General features: G+C 56.8%; 7 protein-coding genes across 7 annotated transcripts; 4 read left to right on the top strand and 3 right to left on the bottom strand.

The window, feature by feature from the left end:
* Nucleotides 1-571: 571 nt before the first annotated feature.
* MFIFM68171_01119 (MICOS complex subunit) lies at nt 572-1,596 on the top strand (the record flags this gene model as incomplete). The annotated part of the gene is made up of 3 exons (XM_071056541.1): nt 572-598; nt 669-761; nt 829-1,596. 3 exons carry the CDS (start codon nt 572-574, stop codon nt 1,594-1,596), a joined length of 888 nt encoding a protein of 295 aa, XP_070912642.1.
* A 272-nt stretch (nt 1,597-1,868) lies between these two features.
* On the bottom strand, nt 1,869-2,921 carry TPC1 (mitochondrial thiamine pyrophosphate transporter; the record flags this gene model as incomplete). The annotated part of the gene is made up of 2 exons (XM_071056540.1): nt 1,869-2,751; nt 2,836-2,921. The coding sequence occupies 2 exons, from the start codon at nt 2,919-2,921 to the stop codon at nt 1,869-1,871; spliced, it is 969 nt and encodes a 322-aa protein (XP_070912641.1).
* A 1,229-nt stretch (nt 2,922-4,150) lies between these two features.
* MFIFM68171_01117 (uncharacterized protein) lies at nt 4,151-5,431 on the top strand (the record flags this gene model as incomplete). The annotated part of the gene is made up of 1 exon (XM_071056539.1): nt 4,151-5,431. One exon carries the CDS (start codon nt 4,151-4,153, stop codon nt 5,429-5,431), a length of 1,281 nt encoding a protein of 426 aa, XP_070912640.1.
* A 1,575-nt stretch (nt 5,432-7,006) lies between these two features.
* Nucleotides 7,007-11,205, bottom strand: MFIFM68171_01116 (Inversin; the record flags this gene model as incomplete). Its single annotated transcript, XM_071056538.1, has 4 exons — nt 7,007-7,048; nt 7,110-9,222; nt 9,440-11,056; nt 11,135-11,205. 4 exons carry the CDS (start codon nt 11,203-11,205, stop codon nt 7,007-7,009), a joined length of 3,843 nt encoding a protein of 1,280 aa, XP_070912639.1.
* An 883-nt stretch (nt 11,206-12,088) lies between these two features.
* On the top strand, nt 12,089-13,072 carry MFIFM68171_01115 (mitochondrial 37S ribosomal protein mS42; the record flags this gene model as incomplete). The annotated part of the gene is made up of 2 exons (XM_071056537.1): nt 12,089-12,314; nt 12,381-13,072. 2 exons carry the CDS (start codon nt 12,089-12,091, stop codon nt 13,070-13,072), a joined length of 918 nt encoding a protein of 305 aa, XP_070912638.1.
* Nucleotides 13,073-14,183: 1,111 nt separating this feature from the next.
* On the bottom strand, nt 14,184-16,873 carry MFIFM68171_01114 (Hyphal anastamosis 9; the record flags this gene model as incomplete). The annotated part of the gene is made up of 2 exons (XM_071056536.1): nt 14,184-16,556; nt 16,613-16,873. The coding sequence occupies 2 exons, from the start codon at nt 16,871-16,873 to the stop codon at nt 14,184-14,186; spliced, it is 2,634 nt and encodes an 877-aa protein (XP_070912637.1).
* An 8,133-nt stretch (nt 16,874-25,006) lies between these two features.
* On the top strand, nt 25,007-27,135 carry UME6 (DNA-binding transcriptional regulator ume6; the record flags this gene model as incomplete). Its single annotated transcript, XM_071056535.1, has 2 exons — nt 25,007-25,172; nt 25,235-27,135. 2 exons carry the CDS (start codon nt 25,007-25,009, stop codon nt 27,133-27,135), a joined length of 2,067 nt encoding a protein of 688 aa, XP_070912636.1.

Raw genomic sequence — 27,135 nt, 5'->3', positions numbered from 1 at the left:
TAATAGGGAAGCCCGGGGTTGTGTGGTCAGGGAAACTTGGGAAAGCTAGGACTCAATTGACAATTCAAGATCCAAAAAAAAATGCCAATCCCGGCAATTCCACAGGGACATTATCCAGGCCCACTACCTGGGTGGACCCAACTGATTCCGAACACGCAAGACGTTGTGTGCCGGAGAGCATCAATGGCCCGAGCTGCCGGCCGCGATGTGCCGTTTGACCGCAACGGAGCTGCTGAAAAGGAATCATGTCGATACACACATGTGTAGTGGCCATTCAAAGGTTGAAGCCCGCGAGGTATCGGTGTTCGAATACGAAACTGGTTCTAACAATTTCCCCGGCAGCACACCCTTGCCCCACCTCGAGATGCGGGCCTGGATAGGATAGAAGTCTCTCTCCCGGAAATAGCCGCAAACCACAGCTCCAGCTTCCAATTCCCGACCTCAAGCCCACTGTTCCGCAACCTCTGACCTCAGCATCCAAGCTTGCCGTCCACCACACAACGGGAGTTTCCTGCCCGCCCACCTCTCTGAAGCCGCAAGACTCGTGAGGGACATCTCAATTGGGCGGACCATGGCTGCCAGAGTGCTGCTGCAACGGGTAAGGCCCTCACCACAAGCGCCGATTTGCCGGTGTCCCCCATCACTAACCGGAGATCTATTCGGAACAGCGAGTTGCGCCGTTGACTGCTGCCGTGCTGGTAGGAAGCGTCGCCTTCTACCCGCGGACTGCGCACGCCGAAGCTCCCAACGACCGTCAATATGTGCGTATTTGCTAGGCAACCTGACTAAAATCCTCTCTCGCTCCTAACCAGACCTCGGCACCTCTAGTCTAGAAAGCCCATCTACGATGACGACCTCGACGTCTTTCCGCTGGCCAAACCAGCGTCGTCGAAGACCACAACAACAACACCCGTCAACGTGGCGGACGCGCTCCCCACTTCCACCCCTCCTTCCCCCTCAGAAGAACCGATACCGACTCCCTCCTCCCTGATCCCATCCCCGGCGTCCATCACCACCACCACCAGCAGCAGCAGCAGCAGCAGCACTAATACCGCCATCACAACCGTCGTCCACCGCGCGCCAACCCCGACAGATCGCCTCGCCTCGCAGATCCGCCGCGCGCGTCTGTACCTCTACTGGCAGGCGTGCACGGCCGAGGACGCGGTCAACGGGGCCATGGCGCGGGCGTTTGCGCTGGAGCAGTCGTTCACGTCGACGGTGGCGTCGCTCGCGCCGCCGCGCGAGAGCGGCGAGAAGCTGATGCCGGGCCTCATCTACGTGCTGGTGGCGGGCATGGCGGGCAGCATCGTGGCGCGCAACCGCAACGTGCTCGTCCGCGGCGCGGCCCCGCTCGCACTCGGCCTCGGCGCCGCCTGGGCCGTGCTGCCCGTCACCATGGGCAACGTGTCGGCGCTGCTGTGGGAGTACGAGAAGAAGTTCCCCGCCGTGGCCGACGCCCACGTCCGGACCCGCGAGGGCATCGAGCATGGCGTGTATTTCGCCAGGGTGCATGCCGAGCTGGCCCAGCGCAAGGTGCACGAGGGCGTGAGGGACGCGCGGGAGGCGGTCGAGGGGTGGGTGAGGAAGGGGAAATAAATCCCAAAATAAAAAGGGGGAGTGGTTTGGGAGGCAGAAATGGGATGTGGTGGGGAATTGGAGACAGAGAAGACGAGCGGCAGCGTCCGTCTGTTTGTAATCATATGTGTGTGGTGGTAGAGCTCGTGGCTCCGTGATAGACTAAAATCTGCTTTGTGACGGAGAATTTTAAAAATAAAAAATGCCGTTGATTCATACAGCGAAAGTTCCGCCTCCAGAATTCTCCTTGGGGTATCATAACCTATAAGTACAGTCTATATATAATCTATCCTCTACAAATCCCCCTCCTTCCTCTCTCCAAAACTCGTGTAGAACTTGAGCGCCCTCTCATAAGTCCACATCGTCACCGCGCTCGCCGGCGCCGCCTTGAGCAAGCTGACCGTCAACCCCCGGTACAGCCCCCTCAACCCCTCGTTCCGCAAGATCATCCTCACGGTATCCACCATACCCCCATATTCGGGGATATTCTTGTGCACATAGCGCCTCCTCGTCGGACCCTGCACCTGGATGCGCTTCCGCACCAGATCCAGCGGAAACGTCCCCGTCTTGGCCGTCACCGACGCAATGGTGCCCGCCACGGCGCCGCCGCTGCTGAACGGCAGGTCCAACTCGCTCAGCCGCGGCCGCAGCGTCTCGTACACGGCGAAGAAGACGCCCATGAAGGGGATGATCTGGGCCAGGCCCGGGCCCAGGCCGCGGAAGAAGCCCCTGGGGCCTTCATCGCGGCCGATCTGGACGACGGCCCGGCGGAGGCTGGGGTAGACGCGGTCGTTGCCCTGCGCGGCGAACCGGGTACGGAGCAGGTCGAGCGGGTAGGTGGCGGCCGTGGCGGTGCCGCCGGCCAGGGCGCCCGCGACGAACGACTCGGCCGGGTTCGGCAGGGCGCCCTCCCCCAGGGTGCGGTGCAGGAGGATGGTCGCCGAGCGGTACGTGGTGAACTGCACGGCGCTGTAGCACACGTACAGCAGCTCGGCGGGCACGTTGCCCTTCCAGAGGCCGGTTATCCCCTCGGCGCGGAGGATGTGTCGGAGCGTGGGGAGGGTGCCCTTGTAGATGGGCCCGCCGTGCAGGTCGCGGTGGGTGAGGGGGTCCGAGAGGGAGTGGGTTTGGAGCTGCAGGCGGATTTTGACTACGTCGAGGGGAGCGATGACGAAGCTGTTTTGTCGGGCTTGGGAGTTAGTGGTGGTTTGTTTATTTTTGGGGGGGAGGAGGGGTCATTGTCAGGACTGGAAGACATACCGAGAGATCAGCCCGGATGTAGCGCCGGCGGCCGTGACTTGCAGTCGGGAGCCCTCATCCTTGAGGCGTTCGCCCTTGAGCGACATTCATCCAGCACAGCGGCACGGGTGTATTTTCTGCCCCTCGCGAAACTCTGATTGCGCAAAGGGCCCAAGGCCGAGAGCGGGACTGCTTCGGCACCGTTGCTGTGTCGGCGTGTTACGCGGCTCTGCACAAGTGCCTTTTCGGTTGCCGCAGAGGTTCAGGATCGAGCATAGAATGCAAATGCGGGTTCTGTACAGATGACACTGTCTAAACTCCTGCCCGACCGTTTATGCGAGTTGCAATGGCCACCTAAGTTTATCGCCAGGTCAGTTTGTTGCACGGAGCTCAGCGTCGCGCGCACCGACTTTGCAGACTGGCGCACCGAATATTTTTTGCCAGCATTGGCGTGTCGAGATCGGGCGGTGACGACATTTCTCGCGAATTGAGTTAGCGGCACAGGGGTGTGAGATCTAGGCCGTGGCTCGGGATGCTCCGTTGCCCAGGCTGCCGGGTTTATACTGTATGTACTGTGCACTAGTGTACCTACATTATCGACACGCACCGAGAAGTACTGTACCATGTGCTTTACCAACAGTAAGCCGGTCTGTCAGCCCGCATCTACAGCAACCTTAGCGTGCCTAGTCGGCCCAGGCAGCTTCTTGCCGACATGCCGTGAGCAAAAGGTTCGGAGAACGAGAAGCGAACTCATCAGCAACGGCTCGTCCCCGCTGCGATGGACAGTAAGCAGTGCACGGGACGAGAAACGACGGCCGCTGATTGGTTCCCTCCGTCCGAGTCAGGCTAACGGCGGCACCCGCTTGGAATTGGCTGAACTGCCCGAAACTGGAGGAGCGGGTCGGCGGCGGTACGGAAGTGGCTGTGGCCACTCGAATGCACCGGAGGCGGCCTGGAGCTTGCATCCATCGTCGCTTGGATTGAGGTGGGGTCCTGGGACCTTCCTCGACCTGCCGAACCGCCCTGGCCATGGGAACTCTTGAAAGCTTACAGTATCTGCGGGCTGCTGTTCGTTTGCCATTCTGTATAATTTTCTTCCAGTTGACCGTCCCGAATATTCTCGCAGGTCACCGAGACAGTTGCCTTGACTCGGCGCCAACTAGTGACGGGCTGACACAAGTGATCAGTGCATGTGATCGTTACCCTAGTGGGTGAAACACAGCGAGCGCCTTCATATATCCTATCCTCTCCTCTTCGTCCTTGCCGGTAGCTGGGCTTTGGTCGAGAATACTAAACCCATTCGAACATCGCCACGCTCAATACAATGGCTGTCGCGATGCTGTCACCCAACATTGCCCCTCCAGACGTCAGAAGCATCGCAGCACCGGTGCTCTCAGCGCTGCCGGGTGCTGCCGCGTCAATACAGCCCGCAATAACAGTCCTGCCACTTCTCTCGCCCATCCTCCGACAGCGTGTCCAGCTCTTGTCGTCTATGAGCACAGAATCCTGGATTCGACTCTTAACCTACGACACCGCCAATGTTCCCAAGCTGACGAGCATCGCCCAGAGTGGCAGCCTAGACCCCCACCCGGTCTCCGGTGAGATTGAGCTGGATTGGGACCACGGCGTCGACATCAGGTACCGGAGGTTAGATCAGGAAACTCTGCAAACCCTAGTTGTTCTCGGGGAGCTAGATCTGTTTCTCCGCCTCGTGTACTGCACCGGCGATACAGACGGCGGCGGTGACGGATGGCGCGTTGGCGAGGTCGGTGTGGCTGACGGCACCTCAACTGTTTCCTCCTTCGACGGTTTCTCGAGCATTAGCGAAGCCGAGAAGGCGTACCAAGCGACAAATCTGGCCGATGGCAGGCAACCCAGCATCAACGGCACGCGTGGGCCTAGTGCCGTAAACGGTACCTGGACAGCACAACCTGCAGATGAGGAGGAGGACGACGGCGACGACGATGACGATTATTGGGCTCGATACGATGCGACGCCCGCTCGAACACCAGCCGTGAATCGCTCACCCGCGCCGCAACAACCGACTGTAAGACCGTCCCAACCTGACATCACCCGCAGCCAGTCCGCAGAGGATGCGTACTACGCACAGTACGACTCTGTCCAGCCAGCCATGGATAACTATGATCCCGACGAAGACGTCGAGGAAGTCGAGCATGTCGAGCACAGTGAGCGCGTCGAGCACGTCGAGCGCGTCGATGCGCCTCCGCCTTTGGGCCTGGCAAGGCCACAGCGCTCGCGTGACAGTGCAGATCAGGCTGAGTTGAGCGAGACCGGCGGCACCTGGACGCTGGCAGAACCTCCAAAGTCTCCGTCGGCGCACTCGACCCGCTCAAGAGAAGACGAGGAGCGGGCGCAGAATCTACTCCACCCCCGGCCCGCCTCGAGTGCTAGCTCAAACGGGTCGCAAATGGTCGCCAAACTTGAGGAGAGGGCCGAGAAGCGCGAGCAAAGCGAGTTCGGTGTCAAGCAGCATATCTCGCGAAGCATCAGAAGCCTGTTTTTGCTGTCGCGAGCCTCAGGCATCGACAGGGAAGAGTTCGAGAGTATGGTCCGGACGGAGCTAGATGTATTGGGAATGGTTGAAGACGACATCTAACACGGTGCGCGGATGATTGTAGTGTGTTTATGTATTGCCAATACTGCATTTCAAGCGGGAATGTTCCATTGGCCTCTGAGCGGTGGGGAAGTTCCGTTTGCACTTGGGAACGGAGTCTGGGCAGAGGTGCTTGGCAAGATCGTCTTGATAGTAAATAGCATCATATTCCAGATACCAAAATGGCATGAATCCTCCCTGACCTGGGAAACCCGTCGGTGTCGGAGAAGGGGGCCCTGGACCCATGCAAAAGCACAAAGGTTTCCTGGCCAAGTCTGTCCGATTTCTCAACAAGGTGGACCCTCTGTACAGGTTGTTACCCAGCCCCCACAGATTCCCGAACGAGCCAAAACATCCTAACAAGACCCTCAGTGCAGAGTACGCATTAGATCAGTTGTACAAGATGAAAAGCGGCCCACTTAGCAAGTACTGCTTTAGAAGCGGTACGCTTTATGTTGTCCGTTAGACTGACAGTTATGGCTGTGTCGTTAGTCCTGCTTCCTTATGCCGGGGACATGAGTGCCAGGTTGGGTCTATAGCATATGCTTAACCGGCGTAGCTGCCTCGCTCACCTCGAGAGGGCCTGAGCACACCCCGGACGGAGACAACAATGGGATAGTGTATGGGTAACGTACTTGTACGTCAACATTGCTAAGGTCACAACGTCCAGCCTGCTTGTGGGGTACGAAACTAGGAAAAATAGAACCGTTACACTGAAACTTTGTCAAGAGTACGGCGCGAGAGGAATCCCTGGCAACTAACCTGAAAACCTTGATAAAAATGCGCAGAATTCATGTTGAACTTAACAGACATACGGCAAATATTAGGACTCGAGAAAATGGTCGCGAAATAAGCCAGTCGGGATCATCCTCCTACGGCGAGAGAAAAAATAAGGATAAAACTCGTTCTCTCAGATGATAAGCGTCGGGCCCGCAGGGCCATGGTCTTGCTTCTCACAGAAAACACCAGTCCCATCATATCCGGCACCTTCGGTATTAACCACGGTAGCAATTTTAACGATAGGCGAGGAAGAAGAGGCGATACTAGCAATAACAAGACTAGTAATAGCTAGACCATTTATAACGCGGTGAGAGTTGTCTACGATCCAAACAGCAAGCATCCAAATTAACCAGTCTTGAAAGCTTTACAGAGGCCCAAGGCCAGCACCAAGAATCTTCCCGACATGCTCGTGTCCTCCGCGAAGAGCATACTATCGTGGTGTTTTCCCAGCCATATCCTTCGAATCAGCCTTAGCACCCTTCGCAAGCAAACGCTGTACAACAACCTCTCGTCCTTCCTCAGCAGCATATGACAACGCAGTCCGCCCAATATACGCCTCTACATCGATACTTGCACCTTTCTCGAGGAGTAGCGTTACCAGATCCTCGCTTCCTCCCTTAGCAGCATATGACAACGCTGTCCGCCCCATATGATCCTTCCAATCGATATGTGCACCGTTTTCTAGGAGTAACCGTACAATAACCCCATGTCCCTTCTTAGCAGCAACCATCAACGCTCTATGTATGCACAAGTTATAACTCTGCGAATCGATCCCAATACCGTTCTCTAGGAGTTGCCTTACAACCGCCACGAACCCTTCCTCGGCAGCATATACCAATGCTGTACGCAAAGTATGATCCTCTACATCGATCCTTGCACCGTTCTCCAGGAGTAGTCTTACAATCGCCTGGTACCCTCTTCCAGCAGCCCATATCAACGCTGTCCGCCCCGTGGAATCCCTTGAATCAATCCATGCACCATTCTCCAGAAATAGCCTCACAATAGCCTCGTGACCGTCCTGCACAGCAGACAGCAACAGTGTATTGCCCCGCTTATCCGCCGCGTTAGCATCGGCACCGTGCTCTAAGAGTAGCCTCACTATAGCCTCGCGACCGGCCCGTACGCCAAACAGCAACGGTGTATCACCCCACTTAGCCGCCGCGTTAGCATCGGCACCGTGCTCTAAGAGTAGCCTCACTATAGCCTCGTGACCGGCCCGTACGGCAGACATCAATAGTGTCTTACCCACAATATCCGCCGCACTAGCATCGGCGCCGTACTCTAAGAGTAGCCTCACTATAGCCTCGCGACCGGCCCGTATGGCAGACTGCAACGATGTATTGCCCCGCTTATCCGCCGCGTTAGCACCGACACCGTGCTCTAAGAGTAGCCTCACTATCGCCTCGTGACCGGCCCGTACGGCAGTCAGTAACGGTGTCTCGCCCGCCTTATTCGGCGCGTCAGGATTGGCACCGTTCTCGAGTAATGTCCTTGCGACGGACTCGTGCCCTCTGGTGACGGCATACCATAACGGACCATGGCCGTTGTGGTCTAGTGAATTGGTCTCAACACGAGTAAAGTGTAGAAGGAAGGAGAGGATGACTTCGTTGCCGTGCTCCGCAATATAAGATAGAACGCCTCTCTGCCTCGAGAAAGTGAGACTATAACCGGGTCCCGGGAGTTTCTTTTGGGGCCACTGCTTAAGGAGATCGAGAAGCTGAGGTTGTGGTGACTGGACCCGCGCTAGGGTTTCCAAGAGCGCCTGCGCCGCGTCATCGCTCCCAGTAGCCAGTGCGGCAAGAATCGGTGGCCCATAGCGCTCGTGTTCATCTCCAACATCGAAGCACGACTCGTTCCGAGGATAAGCTTTGATAAGGTAGGCCAGGTTCCTCTCGGCAAGGATGTAAAGAAGGCTGATTGATTCTTTGTACTTCCGAATGGCGAACTTCTCGAACGCGTTGTGAAGGATGGCCCACTGCTGGAGGGGAAACTCATCAAGGAAAACGCTTTGCTCCATTCCATGCTGCTGAGCGCTGTTGGCGTGGTGAAGCATGTTGAGGGTTGAATACTTGAGAAACGGTAACTCCAAGCTAGATGCCGCCCACAGTTGTTCTGTATTCTGTGCAGAATTGGTTGGTATACCGAAGCTTTGGCTGGCACTAGCGCTCAACACCTGAGCTAGACAGCAATCCCTCAAGACTTGGTGACCATGGCCCACAAAGCTCCCGGAAGCAGCCTCCGACCACTGGCCGCCGTATTTGCCCAGCAAGAAGTCGCGAACAGACTCATGGATGAATTGGACCTCCGAAGCCTTGTTCCGCGTGACCTCGGCCAGGCCCTTGGAAGAGCTTCTCACAAACGTCTTCATCTGGTCCAGATCCAGGGTTTCCTGGTCCCAGCAGCCTGAACAGGTTTTGTCGAGTCCAAATTGGACGGCGAAATAGAGCTCTTGTGGTTTGAGTGGGCGAGTCGCGAAAAGGATCCATTGGAGACAGAGCTGGAGCAGCTCAGGATTCTCTTCATCTCGGGCAAGAATCATCTCGAACAAGTCGGCAAGTTTCTGCGGGATTTCTCTCAGTCGCTTACGCATCTTCTCGATGGGCTTGCCGGGGTATTCCGAATTAAGGATGTCGATAACCAAGACGACCCAAAGGAAGATCATGGAGGAGTTTTCAAGAATTTCGGACTGGAGTGATTCGGCCCCCTTGGTTTTGCGCAGCCGGAGTTTTGACTTGATGTAATGTTTGATGTCCTCCTCGTGTCCAACTTCGTCTTCCAGAATGACTTTGATGCCCTTCTTGATCTCGATATGAGGATAGTGCCGGCTGGAGAAGCAAATCCGCAACCGAATCTGGATCTCTTGAGCGAGTTCGCAGAGGTCCTCGAAGAAAAAGACCATGTCCTCGGCCTCGTCGTCGTTACACTCGTCCAACGCATCAACGAATATGGTCAACGAGCTATGTCCAAGCTTCCGAATCGCGTGGGTCAACGTTAGCTTTAACGCTTCCTTGTGCCTAAACAACAATGTCAGCTGTATGCCTCCTTTTCTGGACGTTTCCGCTTGGCGCCGGGGAGGGGGGAACCGCTACGGAAAAAGAAAAAGAATTTAAGAGAGAGACGACGATAGAAACGAGGGAACAAGAACCATGGCCTGGGTACGACACTGCGAGACGATTGATTACAGCTTGAAAGGGAGGGTCCAGCTCATACACAGTCCCGATCTGCACTTACCATCCATTCGATAACATAATCCTTGCGCCATCGGCTTCCAACCACTCCAGACTGTCTTTTAAGCCCGCGACTTTCTCAAAGAGTTTGTGGAGCAAGGAGCGGTAAAGGCCTGTTGTCGATTTCTCCTCGAGCGTGCCTCGCGCGAGGAAGAAGAAGGACAGCGTGATTTGGGAAGGATCACTCCTCGAACCGAGCTTAGCCTCCTCGAAGAGGAGTTTCATCAAAGTTGACTTTCCCGTGCCAGGGTTGCCTTTGATCCAGAGGAAGCCGCCGTGATCCGCCAGCCGCGCTGGGTCGCGCCAGGATGCGTATTCCTCCTTGGCTAGGAACCAGCGGCATGTTTTCCCTTGGGCAGGCATAAGGCTTGTTAACCGCTCGTCGATTTTGTCGAAATACAGTTGATCTATCAGGGACTGCTTTATATCGGCAGGGATGGCGCTGTCGCCTTCTATCGCGGGTTTGTCTCTCCATGATCGAGTCTCTTGCAGCGAAGGGGTGCCTGGGGATTGGGCTCTGGGTATTGACGGCTGGCGTGCGATACGTTCGTCATATGTGATGCAACGTTCGTCCTGTGGTTGTATGTGGGGAGGAGATAACTCGGGGCTCACGGTGTGTGTGCTATTATTGATCTTTCCGAGAATGAAAGCCATTGCTGCGGCCACCTTGGAGTATTCGGGGTCTGGGAGACCTGAAAAGCGGCACATATCCATGTGGTTGCTCGAAATGTGCTGCTTCGTTTCAATCGTGGGCTCATTCAGACAAGAAGATTGGTCGTCGACGACCTTCCTTTGGAAGAGTGCCCGGACGCCGTACTCTTCCTGGAACGAATACACCTGCCATTTCCTCTCGTGGCACATGACGGAAAATTCGTTCTTCAACTCCGGCAAACGTTCGGCGTCGGGCATCAGAGTGTCGACAATTTGCTTGTTTACTTGGACACCAAGGGCTTGGACTGAAACCGAGAGGACATGATGGAGAAACCCCCTCGGATCCGCGCCCCCGTGAGGGGTCCCAAAAAATAAGGCGCCAATTGTCGCTTCGAAGATAGCATGAAGATGAGGCTTTGTTTGCCCGCACCCTCGGGATCTGCGCAGCGCCTCCTTGACGACAATACCGCCGAGGCTGTGGGCGATGAAGAGGACAGGCCGGCGTCTCTCTTTTGGGTCGCGTCGCAGAGCTTCGAGGGAGCACAGAAAGTCCCAAGCGTGGTCATAGACGCTTTTCCTGCTCACAGCCCCCCCGAACCAGTGTCGAACATTGGTGTCGTATCCATATGTGAAGATTCGTGAATTTGGGGCCGTTTTCGGGGCGAGATCTTGTGGCCAGTAGACTTCCCGCTGCGGCCCTTCAGGTCCTACCTGGCTTTCGCTATTTGCGTTGTCCGTCACCGGCGCTGGACTGGATGCGAGAATCGAGGATGTAGCAGTTGAGCGAGCTGAAGAGCTTCGCTTGAATAGCCCACCAGGCCTTGGAATCTTGAAACGTCGGGCGGTGTCGATGGGCTCGTCATCCGGGCCATGCTTCTTACTCTTTGCTGGATCTGCGGACTGCAACTTGGCCCCCTTCAACGTCCAAGTGCGCTTGGGATGCCCGGTAAATCCATGTACAAATATTATACTATACGACATCAGCGGTTCTGCTGGAAGCGAAGCACAGCAGCGTGTTGAGCGGGTCGGTGGCAAGGCAAACACATACTCGACTAGGGGATCCGGCGCTTCATACAGCACCGTGAAGCCCTTCTCGTGAACCGTGATCTGGCCGGCCATGGTCGCTGCGGGGGAAGCAGCCGAAACCAGGGCACTCAGGCGTGTACCCAACCCTAATCTTTTTGTAGCGGCCACACTGCAAGTATATGGTGATCCTCTTCAGCGGAGAAATTTACAGAAATACGCCGCGAAGACGACAGGATAATCCACAAAATTGAATGATAGCGAGACTTAGGCCAGTTGACGTGGCGAAGCAGGTCACCGTGCAACGAGCACATCGAGGGTGCAAGGCTGCGTCTCGAGCACAGCCATGACCTCGCAACACACCATTTGCTACACCAAAGGCGCTGTTAGTGGGAATGTCAATTTGTTTCAAACGGGGTGTCCAGCTGGTGTGCCTTCGGTAATTCGTGTGAACAATAGATGGCATTGACAAGCTGCAAAGCCAACTGCTGGCCTCTTTTTCACTGTACCTCTGACTCCAACATTGACCTTATTTCGGAGAACCGGCTGCATGACGAGTGCTCTGCGTGGTTGGAGGCGACATGACCATATTCCCTCATAAATATGTGCTGCTTCAAACCGACGAGTTATGGCGAAGTACCACCTACAATCTGTTTAGCATGGTATAGAAATGGAAGGTATTGTTGCAGTCAAAACTCAAAGGCCGCTTTCAGAATGAAGGGTTAGGGTTTACTGTGAGGCCCTGCTATGTCTGCCTCAATTCTTAGGCGGTGACAAGTTTAAGGGAAGCTCCGTTTCTGAACTAGAAAAAAAAGTTCCGGGCGCATATCTCGGTAAAAGGCGGCGACGACGAGGCAGGCACAACGACAATTGAAACCCCAACTCTTCCTTTTGAACGACGCAGAAGGAAGAGAAGACCTGCCTCTTGCACGCCTTTCCCTTCCAACTCTCAACCACACATTCACACACTCACACACTCATGTTGCGCCCGAGGTTAAGAATACCACGACCGCCGCGCCTCGGCGTACCGGCCCAGTCAAGGTTGCTGCCGCTGGCTTGCCAAACGAGATCACAGCATACCCTTCGACCGCTCGAGTACCCCACGGATCAAGGCATTCCCGGGTTCCTGTCGGCTGCTTCGCTCAACATCTCCTGGACCCAGTATCAGACGTTCTTGTTGCAGAAGCTGAATGCGTTGATCGCCGGCATGTCTCATTCCGCCTGCTCCCCGGAGACCTAGAAGCTAACAATCGATGCCACGGTTGTTTCAGAAACCGACCATGAAGGCAGAGACATCAAAGATATCACGCTGCTCACGGCCCGCGATCCCGAGTTCGCACCCACCTTCAACTATGCCAGCATGGCCCACAACAACCAGTTCTTCTTCCAGCACCTCACCCCCAAGCCCGTCGAGATGCCCGCCCTGCTGCGCGGTCACCTAGAGCAGTCGTTCGGCTCGATTGAGACGCTGCGCAACGAGATGATCTACACGGCCGACGCCATGTTCGGCCCGGGCTTCGTGTGGCTCGTCAAGGTGTCGACGCCCTTCATGCCCGTCAGCTTCAAGGTGCTCACCACCTACCTGGCTGGCTCGCCCTACCCGGCCGCCCACTGGCGCCGCCAGGACGTGGACATGAACACCAAGTCGGGCTCGTGGAACGAGGCCGCCATCGAGACGGGCAAGAGGTACCTCGACAACACCGCCTTTGGCGCCGGCAAGCGGTCGCCCGAAGCAACCAAGCGGCTCTCCTTCGCGCCGGGAGGCACTGATCTGGTCCCCGTGTTGTGCCTCAACACCTGGGAACACGTCTGGCTATGGGATTATGGGTTTGGCGTTGGACAGTCTGGCGGCAAGCTGGCGTATGCCCAGGCGTGGTGGAAGAGCATTGACTGGGACAAGGTGTGCAAGGAAGCGAATCTCTCGCGGCAGGACATGTTGGGCAGCAGTGCAGCGACCGTCTAAGACTTCGTCTGGTTTCTCCCGCCCGTTGGTCTCCCCGCCAGGAGAGGGATGGTGGGAGTTGTATAATACAAAGCCCGGGGAGGCAAATGGGGACACATCTGCCATACCCAAGCATAGATCTACATGTACTTGTACAAAACGGATTTGAGTGTGCTCAATGTTTGTGTATGAGGATATCAAGGAAACCGACCGACTGCCACCAAGAACCTACTCGCGGATTCATGAATAGTTACACTAATACCGGGCTAGATGGTGCTGGGCAGTGAACGGCAAATGTATTCGCTTGTCCTATGGGCTGCATTATGCTTACCCACCCTTCGAACCAGGGAAGCTTGGGTCAATTTAGACGGGCCACTTCTCTGACGCCAGGAATGCCATGGCAGCGGCTCTGTCGGTGAATCAAACAAAATCCCAAGGCAACAGAATCGCGCACCGAACCCAGCTCCGGCGCCGCCCGTTGGTCCCATAGCTTTACGCAGCGAGGTGCCAGACACATCACAACCCGGCGAGAAGCATACCGGAGTTCAAGCCAAAATAAACGCACATACTTTTCATTATCAACTAAGCTAACTATCATATCCCCAATAGATACTCTTCATCATCCAGTCCTCAGAAGAAGAAAGGAGCGTGTCCCAATATGTTGCCATATGTCAAGCTCTCATCTAGACCCTCCATAGATAGTCCTCAGTCGAAGCGCCGGCCATCAAGTCATATCCATCTCACCGTGTCAGAACAGAAAAGCAACGCCAAACCACGCCGTGACATGCAGGATATTCAAGAAGGCGTCACGCTGAAGAGGGGTAAGTCGAAGAGAGGAAAACAAAGAAAGAAGAAGGTGGGAAAGCAACCTAGGTATCTTCGCAAGCCAAAAAAAAACCAAAAAAACCAACAGACAAGTTCGGGTGAAGAGAGAAAAAAGAAAGGAAAAATGAAAGAAAGAAAACGAAGGAAAGCAAAGTAGAAACGAAATTCATGAGAGGGGGGTAGCGTAAAGGAAAAAGACAGCGTATATATACTCCGGCTGAGCGGCCATAGACACATTCTTATCAGCCGGAAAGGAGTAGTTTTCATCCCTCATAGAACGGAAGCAGACCCAAGCCGCAACCGTTGCTCAAATCATATTCCCGTTCACGCTCACCTCGAACCCCTCGCCCTTCTGCTTGAGCGCCTTGGCGAGCATCAGCTCCCTCATCCAATCGATCCTCTCATCCCTCCCCTTGACCGCAAAATGGTGCGTCTTACCGGTGCCATTAACAGCACCCTCGATAGGCGGCATACTGCCGCCGCCGCCACCGCCGCCGCTTGTTGAGTTGCCAACGCCCGCCGGGGCCCCGGCAGCAGCAGCAGCAGCAGCAGCAGCACCGCCACCACCACTAGGCAACGAACTCTCCCTCTTCCTTAACCGCACACCCCCCTTCGGGTCTTGGGGAATCAATTGGAAACTAAACGCCGCCACGTCCTTGGCCTTGGCATCGTCGCTCCCGCGCCTGATGTGCATGGCCTTGAACGCAGCATTCAGCTTGGACCCGCTCGCCATGCCGCTGCACGCGATCGCGTAGTCATCAATGTCGATGTACTCGAGCGTCTTGGTCGCGGCCGTGGCCGCGTCCTTGTGCATGGCTAGGCGTGTGCCGCGCAGCGTGAAGAAGTGCTCGTGCCACTCGTGCCGCAGCATCTTTGTCTTGCGCTTCTTCATCAGGCCCTGGTACGTGATGGCGCTGCCGCCCGTCATATCCACCTTGGGCTTGTCGCTGATGGGTGAGAGGCGGCCGCCGATGTTGACCGTTTTCACGCCGGCGGTGCTGGCAGTGGCGGGACCGGCTGGGTAGGCTGCTGCTGGTGCAGAGCCGGGCATCGGTGGGATGGCCTTCTCGAGGGTTGGGCGCTCGGCTTGCGTCCAGGGGTATTGCACCCGCGGTGGCGGCTGCAGGGGCCGTTGGCTGCCGAGTCGTTGCGAGAAGGATCGGTTGGGGTGTTGAGTGATGGGGGTGACAATCGAGTTTTCGTCTAGTGCGGGCATGACCGGGAAGGAAGGCCGGCGGATTGTGTTGCGGGACATGGAGCGGGGAGGCGCCGGGTTGTGGCGGTAGTTCATGTCTGGCGGAACCGACTGTGAGAAGTCCCGGGATACCGGAGGGATGGATGTCATCGTGACTGGTACATCCATCTCAGAGAACGGAGTACCAAATCGGTACGGTGCGGTGGGGGTGGCCTCATCCGAGGATGGGCTCAGCTCTCGGAAGGAGGGTATCACCTGGGATACAGGGCGAGCAGACCGGGCTCGCGCCGACTGCGGCTCTTGCTTGGCGGCGGCGGTATCCGCCCGCTTCGTAGGGATCGAGAGCTTTGGCAGGCTCCGGAGCCCTGCATGGGGGGTTTGCTGGTTGCCCTGGGGTGCAATCTCAAATGGAGGCGTTGGAGGGACCTCGCTGGAGGCGTGCAGGTGATGGTGTTGAAAGTCGAGGAATTGCCGTACGTTGTCCTGGGGGTCCCGTGACTGTAGACTGCGTAGTGTTGCCTCTTGAAGATACTGAAGAGGCGGCAGGCTCCCTGGGCCCATTACATCCGAAGAAGCCACCACAGATGGAACTGCATCCGAAACGGGGCGGACGTGTTCGTCGTTCGGGTTGAGCGCCTCGGCTGTCTCCGGGTTGCCGGGGTCGCCCGCAATCATGATGATGCCATTGTCATCAATAAAAGGGTGATCCTTCTTGAAGGCCTCTAGCAATCGCTGGTTCCGCTTCCACTTGGGACAGTTCTCGCCTTTGGAGCAGTTGTGGGGTTTTGGCAGGACCTGCTCGATACCCACGATCGAGACCGACTCGAGGGGAGAGATGACATCGTTTACCTTCATCCGCGGCTTTTGCCTCCCCCTGCTTTCCTTCCTGCGCAGCTCTCGTTTCACTGCCTTATCCGGCTCGTCGTCAATAGGCGTCTCAGGCATCAGCTCGGGCTGCTGGAGGTTCCTCATTGTGTGAATTTCTTCCCAGATGCGTGTCCTCACGCCGAATGAAGAGATACCGAGCTCCTTCAGGTCCTCAAACTTCAACGTGATCAAGATCGCCCCGTTTATGTCGTTCTCAACGAACCTTTCCGCAGCGGGGAGCTCGACGCCGGCGTTGAGCATCCGCTGGGCAACCATCTCGGGGGTCCAATCGGCCAAGGTGGCCGTATCAAGCTCCTCGTCTGTGAACTGGAATGGGCCCGTGTCTCGTTTCTTCCTCGGAAGTGGAGTGAGATGGACATCTTGCAGCTGAAAATCTGCCAACGGGGTTTTCTTTGGCGTGATTGGCGAGAGTGAAAGGGCGTGCTGGAACTCGATCGATTGCGCTGAGGACATCGAGCTACGGAACAGATGAGGACCTCTTGGGCCCTCGACCTGCTGCTTCAGTTCGTTCTCGAAGGGGAACGGCCGTTGCCGCAGTGACCTTGGTGTCTGGACCTCATCGTGCGTCGAGAGCGTCGTAAAACTGGGTTGTCCGGACTATGCCGCGATGAGTATGGTAGTTTACCTCCCAAGCCAAAGAAGGGCGCACTTACCGAGCCGATACTAATGCGAGGCGAGGACTCTCCATCTTCAATCCCTTCCAGATCCCCAAACTCGCTGTACACTTCGCCGTCGTCATCGTCGAGATCGAGGATGTGGTCGTCGTCATGCTCCATTTCAAAGTCCGACTCCATGAACTCGGTGTATACCGAGTTTGGCCTGTTCTTGACATTGGCCGCCGAGAAGAATACCTCCCGTCCCCGCGACTTTTCCAGCATCTCTTGATGCGGCCGCTCGCGAGTGGCGAATCGCATGTGATCCTGCGCCAGTGTTAGCCCCCCCCCGTGCGAGTTTCCCCGGTTCCCATTGCTCGCCGGACGCACCATGGTGTTTGTGTCTCGTTTCCTGGCTTGTCCCGCGGGACTAGGATGCGGTAGGTGGCGGGGAATAAGATTTGCCGTTGCCGTTGCCGGCAATCTCTAGTGTATACCCACGATCGGACAAGCGCTTTAGAGAGGCGACTTCGCTGGATGGACGCTATCGCCGGTCCGGAGAGCAGACACAGTGAGACCAGCGTCGCATGTCCACTCGAGGACTGCCGGGAGCCAGAACCAGGAGAGCGGAAACCGGTGGTGGGACGGCGTGCGGGTGGCTACAGTAAGGTTATGTAGGGCAGGCCACGATGTCGGGGTTCACAACCGCGCATGCACAAGCGCCGGGGGAAAGGAGCAGTTGCAGTTCCAGAGCGGTCACAATGTGATCGGGAAGGCGGTACAACAGTAGCGTCAGTGTACTGGAGTGCGGTGAGATGCGAAGTAAACGGATCAACTGGGGTTCCCCTGCGAGGGGTGTCACGGCGGGGTCTAGGGCCAATATGTGTGATATTGAGGTGAGGTGGGAGGGAAGCAGCAAAGAGAGGGGACCGGTAGCCGGTGGTTCGAGGTCGATCCGAGAGGTGTTCTCCCCGTCCCGGCACTTGCAGTCACTTGCAGCATGCCATCCGTTAGGTATGCCTGCGGCGCCTGCCCCCAGAGCTGCCAGAGTGAGGTGGCTGCTAGCACCTTGCCCAGGGTACCTATAATTATAGCAGGGTGTGCGTGCGACAATGCGTGTCAACTCCCCAGAAGCACCGAACCGAACCAGGGCGAGGCGGTAAGTCGGCCGAAAGTCGACGGCTGGTTGGGCAGCCGGAGGACGGCCACAAGTGGCCACACTGGTGCATTGCATGGCCGGTGCAGTGGTGAGGTGGGGGTGCCCGCCGCCAGGGTGCGAGGGGCCGGACGAGGGAGGGTTGCTCTGGATGCCCATTGGGCTGAAAATACTGTCGTGCTTGCCATTATCGGACGGCTCCGTCGCCTGATTGGTTCATCTCTGAAGAATCGCTTCAAAAAATAGACGGCCTAAGCGCCCAGCGGCCTGGCGCTAATCCGCATCAGACCGCCGTCCCTTTTGGTGGGCGGGAAGGAAACGGGGAAACTCCCTGGTGAGCCGATCGCTCAACGCACCTCAGCAAGCCCTGCACCTGCTCACCACGTCGCTGCAGCCCTGGGACTCGGCTCACCGGCGTACCCGCTCTCGCCTTACCCTCATTAATCAGGAAGACCGCTTCTGCGGCCTGCGTGGCGGTCGGTAGTTCAGTTCATGGCTGTTGCGCTGGTGAGGCCGCGGGAGCGTGAGGCGTTGATACGGAGCCCTTGCGCTGTTCCGCGTGGAAGCCAGGGAGTTCCGAAGCCACTTTTGCTATGGGCTATCGACCCTGGTCTGGGGCCCACAGCATGTTGCACACCTTGTACTGTACGCCTCCCGGTTGCACACCGCAGTCGCGGGGCCGAGGTGCCTTCAACCCTTCCGGCTACAGTGTGCTCTCATCTACCGTTTGTCCCCTTGGCCGTCCTGAGCGCCGCCAGGGCGCAATTGGATTCGGTCAAGCGATCAGAGTTCAATTGGGCTCGAGAGGCATCTGATCGACAACTAGCGCGATAGCTTCCGGCGCAGTTCATCGTGGAACGGTCCGGCTGACGATGGAGCTAAGGTTGCGGCCACTCCCCGGCCGAGGATGTCCGACTTCTCCACAGCGTGCGTGCGGAGTCTGCAGCTCGACCGTCATCCCATGCCTTTTCGGATGCAGGCGAGGCTTGGCCGGCTACCCCGCCCTGCTTCGACTCCCCACGTTCCTGTCATCCACATCTTCATGAGACCCGGTGTCGACGGAACATTCTTGTGGGCATGACGCCTAGGGGCCACATGATGGGGACGACATGTGTGTCCTGCGTAGTTTGCGGTCGCCTCGGGGAAAGTTTCATGGCGAAATTCCTGGTTGTTGCCACGTTCGGGACCGGAACCGAGCAGTTGCGGTGAATCTCAGCTTTCGTCATCGCTATCAACACCCTTGTTCCTTCATCTCCCACCCGAAATTCCACGGCGGTGAGCCCTCGAAATCGGAAAGACCCCTCTCAGGTGACCATCCGGGACAGCTTCCCGATGCTGAGCAGGCCCTGTGCTCGCTTGGTCCGACGACCATCATGCGAGCCGCGGATCTAGCGACCCAGATCCTTTGGCGGGTCTATCTCAAGGACTCCAGTTCAACCTCAACTGTTGCACCCGGGCTTATTACGCATTTTGCTAAAATTCAAGAGAACCCCTGCCCTTGGCTCGCAGAACCGGAGCTGCAAGCCATACGGCGTCTCTCCGTCTCTACGCCCGGAAGATAACCGCTCATCTGATCCATGCTCGCGACATCGGGCTTGCTCAACGGGGCGTTATGCTGCCGGCACCGCTGCAAAAGTGGTACAGCAGACACACCGACTCTGTGTCGTCATAGTTCGTGCTTGATGGTCCTCGGACGTCGTTTTGAGGTGCATCGAATACTGGCCTTCGTTGCTCGGGTTAGGAACGCACCGGCTACTGGCATTCGTAACATGCAAGGGGTGTTACGATTCACGGCTACTGACATACTTCCAGAGGTTCCATGCCGTTGTCTCGGAACGATTCGTGATGAGGTAACAACCACCAAGGATGAGTCAAACTGGTGAGACCTCGAGAAACGCTTACCGCGTATGATGACCAACTTGGCCGTCATCGCGGTGTAGAATCCTATCAACCACCCAGCGGCTACCTACATCCACCATCTCTGACGCCCCGAGTATTCCCTCCTCGGGACGCGCTTCCCGTACATCTCTTGACCGCCACAACCAACTTTTGAGAGGGCGCCATCTCGGCTGATGCTCAGGGGTAAAAGGGAGGTCGTTCGTCGGTCGTCTCCGAGATTGTGTGAACCCACTTGTGAGTTTAGGATCCTGTCGTGACCGGGATGCTTGCAAGACCGACAATAGCCTCTGAACCAACCTCTCCGTTGCCATCCCATTCCTCTCTCGGCAGTGCACTAATTTGCGTCTGCACAGGACTTCATATCCGCTCGGTCGTGAACTTTGGGAACCGAATCAGCTCAGTGAAAAAACTGCCTCTGCGGATTCACATGACAAAAGGGGGCTGCGACCTAGAGCGAGGTGGATGGTCGGCCCAATATCACGACAACGTTCCGAAGAACAGACCCTGGAGTGTGAGTGGCTAGCTAGGGAGATGTAGGGTCGCACTACGGATGATCCTGAACATCAAAGTTATCGAATTGGAGCAGGTTCCTGGGATCTTTCTTCTAACGCACGTGTTTTGCCTTGATTGCGCCATGAGACAGGCGTCGTCGAGACTCTCTCGCTTCGGTTTTCTGTTTTCTGTTTTCTGTCGCTTTTGTGATCGTCGTCACTATCTAGGAATTAATCTCCTTATCACGTCCGTAGCACCAACATCATCACGAAACTACCCTGCCATCTTGGCATTCTGGTACCCTGGCTCTCAGACATGGCTCACGATCTCTCTTGCAAGGGTTAAGTTGCGGAGGCTATCGGTGACGACGTGCATACTGCAACGTGTCTGTGTAGGCTTGTCTCGTTGTGGGTCTTCTAGGCCAGCCCAGAAAGCTGAAATCTTTTGAATCCCTGTTCTGTGAGGGGTCAAGATCTACTGTACTAACGAGTTCTCTTCCAAAACAGGAAGAGGGGAGGGAGCAACATTTGAGTTTTGGGGGGCTTCTGTAAGCCCCTATTGTTTATTCTGCTGCCAGTCACTTGCCACGGTATCGTGATCAGATGCATCCAACAGTCCAGACGTTGCTAGGCTTTGGTTGGTTCGCCCTTGCCCGGGGAGAGAGGCGCAGACTAATCTTCAGCCGGGTTTAGGCGGATCTTCAATCAATGCCTGATGCTCAGCTCACGGGCCGTTAAACTGCGCCCTGAAAGTTCAGGGTTCGCACGGGCATCTGGGGTTGTCATGAGGATCTGCGAGACAGGGGGAACACGATGATTTGACCGTTGGCCTTTGCGGGCGCCATCCGCAAGAGTATTTGCACGCCACCAGATTAGACATGGACCACGGATAGACTCACACCCTCCCGATTTTGGTCGGGAGGAGCACTTTGATAGCCATCCAAGCCAGTTTCAGCCGTCGAGTTGCCCGTCCAAGAAGGATAGCTTGTGAAGCCATCGGAGGGATTACTGCGTGGAGTGGCGGCCATGAGTCGATTTTTGCCCGGAAAACAAAATTCTCGCAAGCCTAAAAACCTGGTAAAAGAGCCCATGAGTGTTATGCGAGATGCATGCGCCGCACGGCAGACGCGGCCAAGCTGAAAATTACCGGGCCGTTCCCTCTCCTCCTCGTCTTTGGCAGGGTAGCAATTTGTCATGGTGGTTCTCACTCATCTCGAATGGGATGTGGACGACTGCGACGACTGGCATAGACGGGATTCCCACAACTCTCCGAGCACTGACAATACTTGGCACAAATAACGCTTGCAATGGCGTAGTGTAGATGTGAATGATAGATGCGGTAGCGATTCTCCCCCCAGCGTGATAACGTGCAAAGGCAAATCCCACCGGCGTTGTCATCGGCCGTTCTCTCTTTTAGCCGTGATGCCGTTGAACATAGTTGACAGATTGGGGAGGTGTGATGATGGGCAGGGGTGGTGACAAATTCCTGACACAGTGAGCGCAGTTTGTGTGCGACTAGGCTTCTTGGCACCTCAGGGTCGGCAATGGACAGAGGAGCTTGAATCCTGCCGCCCTCGGAACCGTGCGCTGCGAGATCTCCGTGGTCTCGGTCAGCAACACGCCGAGAAAGAGAAGATTTCTCTGGGATGGAAAATTAGCCTGAGAAAACTGGAAGTGGGATAATTAACCTGGACAAGAGATATTGGGCTAATTTGGTCCACAAGTGATGGGCAAAAATAGGACGCAGCGCTGATCCTGTCATGCAGGTGTATGCTGTAGTGCATGCTACCATGGCCATAATTAGCCCGCATCTGCAATGTGGGCAAATTTTTCCATTACATCCACAAGGGCAAATTTGGCAACGGGCGGTTAACAAGCTAATTTTCCCGGAAGCGGGCACCGGGCGGCTAATTAACCCGGTTTCCTTGGGAGGGATTTGCGCTCGGATTTGCAGGGCGGTTCGGATGATTTGGCAGAAGCGCTGCCTTTGTTCAGACCACGCATCCACCCAGTGGCGATAGTGAATCACTTGACGCCTCAAACATGTCGCTCCTCATCACGCGTGCTTCTATAAAGCCACAAATTTGTCCATTCGCGCTTCTGCTTGATTATGTCTCAGATGTTTCTGAAGTGCATGAGCCGGCGGCGGCCATAGCATTTCCACCAAAGCCAGAAGGAAGATTGCTCGCCCGCAAATTTGTTCACTTGGGATACAGTCTGGCAAGATCGACGGGTCTGCCGCTACCTGCACCGGGAAAAATCGAGGTACCTCCGCTCCTCGGTGCACAACCGGGCAGTAAGCTGGCCGACCGAGCAAGGCTGTTTGACCGTGCCCCTTCGTCCCGCAGAGCAGAACAGCCAAGGCTGGGCCGCTGGAACCAAGAGGGACAAGGCGGGCTGGATGTCAATCATCGGACAGGGACCCCGCGGCCATCCTTGGTACATCTTGGTTATCCCTGTACCTTCCCGCGTTATTGGCCAAAGCGTCTGTCCTTAGCGTAAACAATCCTTGTAACTAACCCTGGTTGATCTTGATGCTCGAGCCAATCTGGGATGGTTGCCGCCCCTCGGGCCGCATGCTCATATGCACGAGCCATGAGTCGTCACACTTGCCGACCGCATTCCATCGAATCAACGTCGATAACCGCACATTGTCCCAAGACGCCAATTCTTTTGCGCGCAACCACACACCATCAGCTGCTGACCCCCAATCCAAAGTTCCGCGCTCTGCGGATATGCTACGCTGATACTCGTTCCCCTCAGACCCCATCGTCGCATGATTGCGCGGATTTTTGAGCATAGCCAGGTACCAGGTGTAACATTCGACCACGAGCGGATACCTCCGCTGCCTCGGCCCACGTCTACAGTACCTGGTCTCTTCCGCAGGAGTATGCCGAGAGTGGATGTACGGAGCACTTTGTCCTACCACGGCTCAGCGAAGGGCCTGCAGGGCAGCTTTCTCCAGCTCGGACTGGCCAGCCACGTCGACCAGAGCAATGCAGCTCCAACGACTGGCTGGTGAGGCGACCAATCCGAGCTCGGCCGTCCGACCGGCCCTGATGATTTGAGAACTGTTCGGATTTGGCATTCCCACCGCCATCGAAAGTGGAAAGCCGGTTGTCGCCTCCGGCAAGGTTTATGCTCATATTGAAAGTCACGCGGGGGTACGGCAAATCGCTCACGCTGTGCAGGGGCCCTCTTTCCCCTCGTTGCTGATCCGGGGCTCCCATCCGATGGGAGATTACGAAGATCGCAGAGGCATGGCTCCAAAGCGGGTCGTGGGCAGGACGGGCATTGAATACTGTGCTGTATCGTTGAGGCACAACTTCACCACGTACCGCCGTGCAGTACACCGTGCACGGTCGTTGTCATCTGGGGGAGACGACGGCCACCGCGTCATATTCCGGAAGGGCCTTCCTTCCTACTGTCAGAGTTGGACGGATATGGTGTCGGTTGGTGCGAAGGATGTGTGCATATGCATCGTCGATATGGTGGGCCAGGGTTGCAAAGAGCCATCGGCAAGAGTGTAGGGTAAACCTCGGACTCATTGGCCAGTTGCTGCCCACCCACTCGGCCTCGAGTATCTGGCCTAGGCTCTTTCGGTCCCGGGGTTTGTTGGGCTTCAATGGTTTTGGTCTGCCCCGGCAGACTTTGTTGATGAGCTTCTCAAGGGCGAGATAAGACAGCAAAGACGATGCTGGACGGCTCTTGGGCAGGCTGGGTAGCGAGCCCAGTCCATCCGGCTTCCTTCCCACTCGCGGGGACGTCCTTGACCGGGCTTGTTTGGAGATCAGCAATGACATCGGGCCTCTGATTCCCGCTCTGGATGGCTGGGCTTCCCAAGCGAGTTAGGCGTGCCTGTTGTGAGCATCTTGAATACCTCCGTCATGTACCCTGCGGGCGGGCTGACCCCCGTACCAATGAGCAGGCGGTCTTGGTTGCAGACCTCGACATGCATGAGCTGCCTGTTTAATCGCTCGACTGACCCATACCCCTGCAGCCACTTCTTTCCGGGACGAGTGCGGCCGACGTGGAGAGTTGTGCCCGCTCACATATGGACCCCATGTCACCATTGTCACCCTACATGGGACCTCCCACTCGGTGGGGTCCTGTTGGTCGTTCCCTTCCGAAGAGAGACGTGCCGAGTGGCCGCCGCCTATTGATGGGCACCAATAAGCGCATCGTCCTTCCCCCCGCCCCCAGCGAGTGACTCGAAAAGAGCCGAGCGGACGCACATGCAGACACTATGGGACAAGTGGGCAAATATCACAAAATGGGCCAAAAAAAGGAAAGCGGTCATTTTGCCCACAATGTTCAAAAATAGAACACAGCAAATCACCGCAAACTTGGGGCTGGGAGCTTGCAGGCTGGCTAAGATATAAGAATTTGCCCACTTCCTTCGAGGGCAAATGTTTCGATCTTCTCTTGAGCAGGCACGAAACGAAGTTGGAGATCCCGAGGTGTCGTCCAGTCCAGTCCAGTCAACAGACTCCCTTAACCTCTCTCTCTCTCCCTCTCTCTTTTTAATTACTCCTTTGCTCGCCGCCAACCAGATTGGTTCCGACTCGGCAGCATTCATCATCTCACGCTATTCAGATTCCAGAAACGCAAGCCGGACTTGCTCGGATCCAGTCATTCATTCACGACACAGCATACAGTAATCTAATAGTCCCCACGACGATTTGAGTTTTTGAAGAACGTCTGGAGGGCTTGAGAGTTTGGAATCCGAGGACAGGGCCCCTCCCCCGAATTCGATTTTCCACCACCCCAGGCATCTGGACCTTGACCAGCGAGGATCCCGTCCCGCCTGTGCTCGGCCCAGCCCAAAACTCACACCCCCCCCCCCCCCCCCCGGCCGCGCCCCGCCACCCCTCCCCCCCTGGTACCTCAAGAGGGTAACGCATACAAATGTCAACACTACCCCCCAACCACCAAGGAGTCCACAGGAAAGCATCGCAGGTCAACATGGCTGCCACTTCGACTGCGACGACAACAAAGGCCAAGGCCACTTCCAAGGCCGGTGCTAATGCCAACCCGAAGCAAAAGACACAGATGCACCGTCGCTCAAGGACAGGTTCGTCTTACCCGCTCCCGACTGCTTGCCGGATCTGGAAGCTAACATTGGTGGTGGTGAAGGATGCTACACATGCAGGCTAAGGAGGAAGAAGTGCGACGAGGGTTCGCCCATGTGCACCGCTTGCAAGCATCTCGGTCTAGTATGCGAGTACAAGCGGCCGATGTGGTGGAGCAACAACGATGCGCGGCGGAAGCACAAGGACGACATCAAGATGATCATCAAGCGCAAGAAGCTATCCGAGAAGTCGACGCACACAATCCAGACCGCCGTCGGCTCGCCGCCAGGCCTCTCGCACTCGCTCCCGACGTCGGCGACCTTCTCGGATCCCCTCGACCGCGCGCGCTCTGCCTCAATCGACTCGCACTTTGGTTTCAATTTCAATAGCCCGCAAAGCTCCCACGAATTCGGCCCATTTACGCCGCAGATGCACCCCGAATTCATGTTCTCGCCTTACTCACCTTACGAGATCGACGTCAAGACCGAGAGGCAAATGTTCATCAACGATGTCCCAACCTTGAGGGAATCGACCACCTCGACCTTCAGCACCTACCAGACCCCTCCGCCGCCGGGCACGATCCTGCCTCAATTCCCTCTGGAAGGCGAATGGACGGAACAGGTATACTCGGAGCGGAGGGAGTCGCTGACCGAAGAGACGCTGAACGTCAACTTCTTCGACTTTGCCCACGGACCGTCGATGAGCTCGAGACAAGTGGCAATTGAGCTCGACGAGGGCGACCAGCGGTTGCTCGATCACTTCGTCCAATTTGTGCTCCCCACCATCTTCCCGATCCTCGAGTCGAACCAACACGGATCGGTCAGCTCCGACCTCATCCTCCCGGCGCTACAGAACAACAAGGGCTACCTGCACTGCTGCTTGAGCATCGCTGCCCAGCACTACAAGGCGGCGATGGGCCTGCAGGGCGACGATATCGACGGCGACATCATGCGCCACCGGTACGCGACCATCTCGGCGCTCTGCGACGCCCTCAACAGGGACGAGAACCACCAGCAGATCCTCGAGGCCGCCCTCGGCCTCATCTTCTTCCAGTGCTGCGTCGGCCGCTTCGACGACTCCCTCCCGGACATCCCCTGGCACCAGCACTTCCAAGCCGCCATTTCGCTGGTCCAGAAACTCGACCTGCCGCGCATCGTCTCGGATCCCAACGAGCCGCTCACGCAAGCGCCCTTCAACATGACACTCACGGCGTGGATCGACATCCTCGGCGCGACGATGCAGGGCCGCGCACCTACATTCGCGCACACCTACCGCGAGAAGCACCTCTCGCCGACCAACCCCTCGATGGGCCTCCGCGAGCTCATGGGCTGCGAGGACCGCGTCATGTACCTCATCTCGGAGATCGCCTGCCTCGAGGCGCTCAAGAAGGACGGCATGGACGACATCACGCTCTGCCAGCACGTGCACGTGCTCGGCGACCAGATCGGCCTGACCGAGATGGGCGAGGGCAGCCCGGCGCTGCCGTTCAACGCTAACGGCTCGCTGAGCCCCAAGCAGCTGAGCAAGAACATCACGGCCGCGTTCCGCCTGGCCGCGCGCATCTACCTGTGCAGCCTGGTCCCCGGCTTCTCCCCCGCCCAGGCGAGCTGCGTCGGCCTGGTGGATAAGCTCGTGGGGGTGCTGCAGACGATCCCCTCGGGCCCGGCCGGGTTCGACCGCTCGCTTGCGTGGGTCTACCTCGTTGGCGGGAGCGTGAGCGTCGCGGGGTCGTCGTTCCGCCTCTTCTTTGAGGACCGGGTCGCCCAACTCGGGGATCTCGCCAACTTTGGCAGCTTCGGGCGGGTCGCATGCCTGCTTCGCGAGGTTTGGCTGCAAGTTGATTCGCAGCAGGCGGCGGCCTCTCCAGGTGGAACGGAGGCTCCACAGCAGCAACAGCAACAACAGCAGTATGTCCACTGGCGGGATGTCATGCAGATGAAGGGTTGGGATTACTTGCTCATTTGA

The sequence above is a fragment of the Madurella fahalii genome (genome assembly GCF_045866475.1).
Source record: "Madurella fahalii IFM 68171 DNA, scaffold_1, whole genome shotgun sequence".
Classification (NCBI taxonomy): Eukaryota; Fungi; Ascomycota; class Sordariomycetes; order Sordariales; genus Madurella; species Madurella fahalii.
The sequence above is the reverse complement of the archived record's forward strand: the minus strand, read 5'-3'. Positions and strand labels throughout refer to the sequence as shown.